The following is a 7,368-nucleotide window of genomic DNA, read 5'->3' on the forward strand; positions in this document are numbered from 1 at the left end:
GGATAACTCTTCACAATAACCTGTGAAACCTGTATCATTTTTATCCTCTTTTACATTGTGGAAATTGAGTCACAAGAGAGCTACTTTAGCCAAGGTCGCAAAACCAAGAAGTGGTGGACCGACAATTGGAAAGTACAAGGTCTGGCTCCAGAACCCACACTCTTAACCACAGCTGTATCCTCACTAAACTGGCTGTCAATCAGTGCTAAAGACAGTCTAGTGTGTCCACTCCCGCAGAGTGAAGCAGAGACTCCAAATAGTTCAAGAAAGCCAATCAGCTGCTGCTTCCGTCCGCACATCACAAGGGTAATCATGACATAGACAAGTGTATTAGGACAAATGTCTCAATTCTCCACTTGTGTGTTTAAACACAGCCTTAGAAACGCTTTATTTCTGGGAAATCGTAGTTTCCTCCTTTGTGTCTAAATGACATCCAACAGCCTGAGAAAGCTTGATACATCTCTGGCAAGAACAAAAATACCACCACCCGTGATTGGAACCTCATGGAAGCTCATTTGGATGAAGACTAAAGATGAAAATGCATGTACAGTTAAGCTGCTCCATTTGGGGAGTCAACTAGGAGGTCTGCTGTCAATAAAGCAACACAGCAGGAGTCCTTTCATGCTCCATCAGAGACCGAAAAAGGAAGTGGGCCGACTCTACAGCTTGCTCAGAACACTGGTCATTATGTTCTGGGCTGCTCCGAAGTGAAATTGTGAAGTGAGGTTAAAGTTAGAGATGACCTAACATCTCCACCCTTTCTGTCACCACTGTTCTCCCTCTCTCATTTTGTGTACTCAGAACGCTCTCCACTATGGGAGTCTACGTGCATTAAGTTGCATGGAGAGGCAATAGAGTAAGGTGGTGACATGCACATGTCCTGGGTGAGACACACTCTGCATTCAACACTTCAACACACCTGAGCTGTGTGACCCTGGGCAAGTTTGACCTCTCTGTGCTTAGTTTATTCATCAGTAAAATAAAGAGGAAAAGGATATTTACTCAATCTGGGTTTGCTGTAAGGTTAAAATGAGATTATATGCATAAAGGACAGCACCAAATACATGGTAACAACTCAAGAAATGGTAGCTAACAGTTAATTAGCCATTAGCCATTTTTATTGGAGGGCAAGTATAACTTCATTTGTTGTGTGCTTATTTTAGACGTTTTTGCATGTTAAGCCTCATCTTTCCTCGAGATTTTGTTTTCTATCAGAGCCATGTCCAATAGAAAAGAAAAGGTGTGAGAGATATGTTGAGGGGTTACGAACAATATCCTAAGGCATACGACATTCTTCTAGTCAGAAGATGTCTGCCTCGTTACGCAAGGCCAGGTCAGCTTGTCCGTCTGTCCCAAAGGCCAGCTCTCTCAGCCATTGGTACTGTTATCGCCTCCTGGTTCTCCCTGGATAACAGCTTGGCGAGCAGAGCCAGCAGCCTCCTCTTCCACGTGTGTCCCAAGGCTAGACTCACCAGGTGGCCTCAGCTGTGGGCTGGTGTGTCATATAGTCCTGGCCTGGGACAGCTGCAGATTCAACCCGGAATGAACAAGAAAACCCAGCCCAGCAGTAGTTTTCTATGGATGAATTAGAAAAAGAATATGACCATCTTAGCTCCTCCTTTTGAAGGTGCATTGATGGAACAAGTGTTGAAGTCCCATGAACCACGGAAGGCACCCAGTCTTCCTCAAACTACCTCCCTGACTCCGGTCTGGAAAAGGGGCTGCTTTTCACTTTGCCTTTGTTTCGGTAAATAAGACTCAGCCCGAGAGAGAAGAAGGAAACAAAAGGAGGGAGCTAGGCTGGCTAGTATAATCTCATCCATGGACACTTACCTGCAGATCTGTGTTGTTTACTGAAACTACATGTCTGGAATGCTCTCTCTCCCCATACCTCTATCTCCCTCTCGGACTTCCTTTTTTCCTGCAAGGACCATAACGTAAAAGGGTTAGGAGGTGAGGAGTGAGAATGATTCTTTCATTCCTCGTTTCGGTCATCGAGCAGGACTTGATTCCACCTTCCCTCTGTTCATATGTCCCAAATTACTTGTCTACACGTTGCCCACCAGCCATGTCATTCACAGGCCTAGCGTTGGGCACCTTTGAGGTCCTACCCAGGGGCACCCAGAGGAGGCGCCTCCTCTAACGACCACCAGGTGGCGTTCAAGCCTCAGGAGAAGCCAGAGACCCAATGCTGGAGGCCAGCTGTCACTCATTAGCGCAGCTGGAGATTCCTGTTAGGATCGCTCTGACGAGGACCGCGTGAGAGAGCTCCTCGGGGCATGGGAAACACTCACAGTTCCAGAAAAGCAGTAAATGGATGTACGATTTTCCTGGTTAATCAGGATCAAACACCTCTTTCCACCACTACTGGAGGCGGGGCTGTTTGGCAGGGTGGAGGACAGAGGATGGTACCAATCAAAATTGGTTACAAGAAGGCCCCCAATAATCCTTGGATTGTGTTGTTGAACGTCGGAAGTGGGCTGTAACAGCAGTCTTCCCATGACTTGCCCAAACAGTTCCTGTTGCTTTTGATGCTGAGAAAAAAAGCCTTTTTCTCTGGACTCCTGGCTTTGTCTGTTTTTAATAGTCACCAGCATACTTCGTTTGGGACTTGGCTCTGAATTAAAGGATTAAAAACCCTGGGGTGCCAACAGGCTCACGTAGTTCCTGCCCACGGCCCCCTTTCTGCAGAGGAACACTCGTGACCTTTGAACCCTCCATCTCAAAATTTACAGGTGAAAGGGAAAGAACGGATGTCTAAAAAATCATTTTAAAAACACACAAGAGGACTGTAGCTAAGTACCATAGTAGGAGACCCCACACAGGAAAATGGTATTGAGAGATAACGTAACAGGGCTCTGGCATAGGGTGGGCTCAAGAATTGTGTCCCTCTTTCCTTTACGCTTTCTCTGTCTGCTCCATATTCACCAAGAGTAGAAGACTTATGGAAAGTGTTTCCTCTCTAAAATGGGCTAAAAGATAAACTTAGATATACACCTATACAAAACGTAAGGACAGATTGGGGGGGGGAACCCTAGTCTTCTGAGGTTGGTGAATGGAAATTAAGCAGGTGCTTCATCGCTGTCCCATTCCCTCAGTACCAATGATGGGAACAGGAAGAAGGGGTGGGTACATCACGAGGCCGGCCCCGGGGGCCAATTCCATTCTCTTATTTTGGCACATGGCATGGCATCTGCAACAATGAGGGATAATTTGACATGAGCCTCCAGAGGGGCAGGGTGGTGTTTGAGTGCTACTGCTGCTGCTGCTGGCTGCCCCTGGACGTCTGCCAGGCAGACCCAATAGCTTCTGGGGAGGCNCTGAGCAACAGTGGTTCAATTCCTGGGCCGAGCTGAGCTGCCACTGAGCTGCCAACAGGTGGCAGGATGGCTCAGCTAAAAAAAAATAATAATAAAAAATAAAATAAAAAATAAAGACACTGACGAAAGAGGACTTCCAGAACTGCTTCAGAATTGGCAAGAACAATGGAATAAGTGTGTTTAAAGTGAGGGGAAGTATTTTTAGGGGGGTTAATGGCAACGCATCTTTTACTGTAATAAATGTTTTAAATTTAAACATTCACTGTATATATTTTTTATCACACCTCGTATAATTAAACTGTATTTGGAAGGGACTGGGCTGGAGAAAAATTGTAAAAAGTTACTATTACTCAGTGAATTTTAAGAAGTCAATTCCTAGGCTAGAGACGAGGGCTTTAAAGGTAAAATAGTTCCAGAATTAATAAAAGGAGGCCTTGACTTCTGATCATCTCATTCTACTCTGTGAGTAGACTTCATAATATGAATGTTGTTTGACACAAAGGCTAGAACTGTTATAGTTCCAGAAATGAAACACTACTCTTAACACCTTAGTTCTGAAATTAGTTGATCTTTATCCCAAATAACATTTTTTTGAAAAGAACCCCAAGGTATGGCCATTAGGTGCCTCTTATGTGCCAAACACCTCACCTTCCAATAACACTTTAATGAAAATTATCTCGGAGTTTTCCAGCTCCAACTAATGCACTGAGTCAAACTTTATCTGGAGAACGTTCCCGGTGGCATATAGTCTGAGCCAGTGTCAGGCAACGTATTTTTTAAGTGCCCCAAACCTTCCTTCTGAAATTTGCACATGTCCAGAGTAAGGTCCAGAGTACTGGGTCTGGAGACAGACCTCTGGGGTTAGACTTCATGTGTGAAACACTCGTGACCTTGAGCAAGTTATTTAACCTTTCTCTAAAGTGAGGACGATGACAATAGCCTGGTAATATAACTACCACCTCAAAGGGTTGTTCTATGATTAAATGCACTGACTCATAAAAAGCACTTCAAAGGCAGCCAGGCACGTGGAGCCGCTCAGGAAGCGCTCATTGCCATTACCAGTGTGTTGGCACTTGTTGCTGGGAAGCGCTGGAGGCTTACACGGCTCCCAGATGCATGCCTGTGTCCTGTTGTTCCTTCAGGTGTGTCTCCAGTCATGCCTTCTTCTACACGGGAGAGCGCTGTCANATCAGATATTCAGAATTTGCTGTCTCTGTGTAGAACTAATGCAATGACTCCTAAAATATTACTGATCATCAGTATTATTCATCAGACAAACTTACACCAATAAATAAATGGGCAAACATTTTTTTTAAACAAAGAGCCTTAAGCCTTAAAAGGAAGAAACTATAGCTAGCTGTTCCTCCTTCTTTCTTGAGGAAATCACTTAGCAGTGGGCGATTAACCATTCAGAATTGTGGTTCTCTGCCCTTCCCTCCTTCCAATTCGGAGTTTTAGCTCTTCTGGAAAGAGTAAATAACCTAATTTTCAACATTATTTTTTTTTTCTGATTGCAAAGCCCTATATCCTCATTAAAAACAAATTGAAAAATGAAGTATAAAGAATTAATGTGATTTTGCGTTACCTATAACTTTGCAGCAATAAACGGCTCTGTCATCTGGGACAGACCATCCATTGTGGGATCTTATGATCAGGATTGTGAGTGTTATAGAAGCATGGACTGGGGCTGGAGTGCTGTCATCTCCCACCAAATGCTGAAAAGGAGGAATTTCCTTAAAAATGATGACCTTATCATTTTTGTGGACTTTGAAGGTAATTTTCATTATCCTCCTGAATAAATAATTCTATCCTCTGGGTGTCAAACTGATTTTAAAGCATCGCATGGAGGGTGGGAATTTTTTGTTTGTTTTATTGTTTTGTTTTAAGGACTAAGTTAAAAAAAAAAGTTCTGAGAGAACTATGTTTTACACTATTACAAAAGGATTCCCATCTTTAGTTTAACTGTCCTTGGGAGAAACTAAAATTTTACTGTCATCCTTCTTGACAATTTATCAAATATGATAGTTCGCTGACTTCAGTTTACTAGTTTCAGTCTATCCATGCTAACTTTATATTTGTTTTTTCAGTTAAATAAAAATGTGATAGACTACTCTGAAAATGAAAATAACTAGCATTATGAGAGTCAGCTGGGTTCAAAGCCACTTTTCCATGTCACTAAAGGCGATGTCCATGACGGATACAGGCCACTGAGGGAACTTTCTCCAGGAGTAAAAGTTAATTGTAGTCAGGTATTAATCATAGATCTTCCTCACCACTCTTTGTCTATTTCCTCAAGATATCACCCACCTCAACCAGACTGAAGTTCACACTAAAAACACAAGGCTCACTCCTCAAGGCCTCGTTCTCCAGGACCAAGAGCAGCAGGCCTCAGAAGAAGGTTCAGGGAAGGCCTTGTTAGAGAAAGCCCCACCTGGCGGCCTGGGCCAGAGGCAGCCCAGCAGACAGAAACGGTCAGTGGAGAACACAGGCCCTATGGAGGACCACAACTGGCCACAGTACTTCAGAGACCCATGTGACCCGAACCCTTGCCAAAATGAAGGCATCTGTGTGAACGTGAAGGGGATGGCGAGCTGCAGGTAGGCCCTGTGGCTGAGGAGGCTGGTGGTGGGTCAGCAGAGGTGAGCTGAGTATTTGCTTAGCCTGGTAAAGGCACTGGTCTCACTCAGGTCAGGGCAATGACTCCATCAGAGGCTCAGCTGGACATGGCTATCCTTGACTCCACAAAACTGGGCCCTGAATGGATGGGCTTATGCTGTCAGGGCAGAGCAAGGGTATTGTCAGGTCACAGGAGCCCCAGGGCTCCTGTCTCTTGATGTGTATCACTTTTCTGCCTCTGGGGCATTGTCTACAACATCTTCACTGTTTTTGGAATTTCAAACTCTACTGCAGGGCTCAAAAACTACCCAAAGCTTTTAACCCATGACCTGCCATGGTGAAACTCGGGACCAAGCTTACATCTTCCCTGACTACCAATATTATTATTCGTTATTAATTATTATTTCTATTAGTTCTGTTGTACTGTTATTATAGTTAGGTTTTTTTATAATAGTAAGAAAAATTTCTAATATTTTTGGACTGTTTGCTATGTGTCACATGCTGTCCTGAGCAGTAGACAGGCATGACCCAAATTATTCCTCACAGCCACCCTGTGACAGAATGGCCCTTGTTACCTCCATTTAGTGCATAAGGAAGGTGAAGTTTAGAGAGGTTAAGTGATTTGTCTAAAGTTACCCAGATGGTAAACACTAGAACTGGGACTTGCTTCCAGCTCTGTCTGTCTGTACAGTTTGCTGTATTTAATAGCTCTTTTTATAATGTTTATTTGCATAAAAATATTTCATGTAGGATGTATATAATGACAAAAACATCATTTTCATTTGACAGAATTGTAGCCGATGTAGGAACCATTCTGCTTGGCTCAAAATATCTACATTTCTTCTGAGCTCTTTTCAATCTCCCCTTTGTTTTTTCTTTTTTTGACCTTTATTTTGAAATAACTTTAGATTTACAAATACATTGCAAAAATACTACAGAGTTCCCCATAACCTGATGTTAACATCTTACATAACCATAGTACAATTAGCAATGCAAAGAAATAAATGAATGCTAATGAAACTAAATGCTATTAACAATAGTATGAACGAAACTATAAGCCTTATTCAGATTTCCCAGTTTCCCCACAATGCCCTTTTTCTGTTCCAGGATCCAGTTTAGGATCCACATTACATTTAGTTTTCATATCTCCTTAGCCTCCTTTAATCTGAGACANGCACATGTCATCAGTTTGGCTCAAATAAACTCTTAAAAACAAAAAACAAAAATGGATGAAATATCCTGTATAATCCTCTCTCCTTGACTGTGGAAAGGACCTGTGAATATGATGAGATATTACTCCCAGGAGTAGATCACATTAAATGGCAAGGTGAAGGGATTTTGCAGATGTAATTAAGGTCCCTAATCACCTGGCTTTGAGTTAATCACAAGGGAGGTTATCCTGGATGGGCCTGACCTAATCAGGCAAGTCTTT

At 43.0% G+C, this 7,368-nt stretch overlaps 1 protein-coding gene across 1 annotated transcript in view; it reads left to right on the top strand.

The window, feature by feature from the left end:
* The window catches only part of MEP1A (meprin A subunit alpha), a 40,154-nt gene extending 34,224 nt beyond the window's left edge, over positions 1-5,930 (top strand). The window contains exons 12-13 of the mRNA XM_019667524.1: positions 4,920-5,093; positions 5,617-5,930. Coding sequence (XP_019523069.1) covers positions 4,920-5,093; positions 5,617-5,921 — 479 coding nt within the window. The 3' untranslated portion in view covers positions 5,922-5,930. The remainder of the gene's footprint in view (positions 1-4,919; positions 5,094-5,616) is intronic.
* Positions 5,931-7,368: the final 1,438 nt, after the last annotated feature.

Source organism: Hipposideros armiger, unplaced genomic scaffold (assembly GCF_001890085.2).
Source record: "Hipposideros armiger isolate ML-2016 unplaced genomic scaffold, ASM189008v1 scaffold_499, whole genome shotgun sequence".
Lineage (NCBI taxonomy): Eukaryota > Metazoa > Chordata > Mammalia > Chiroptera > Hipposideridae > Hipposideros > Hipposideros armiger.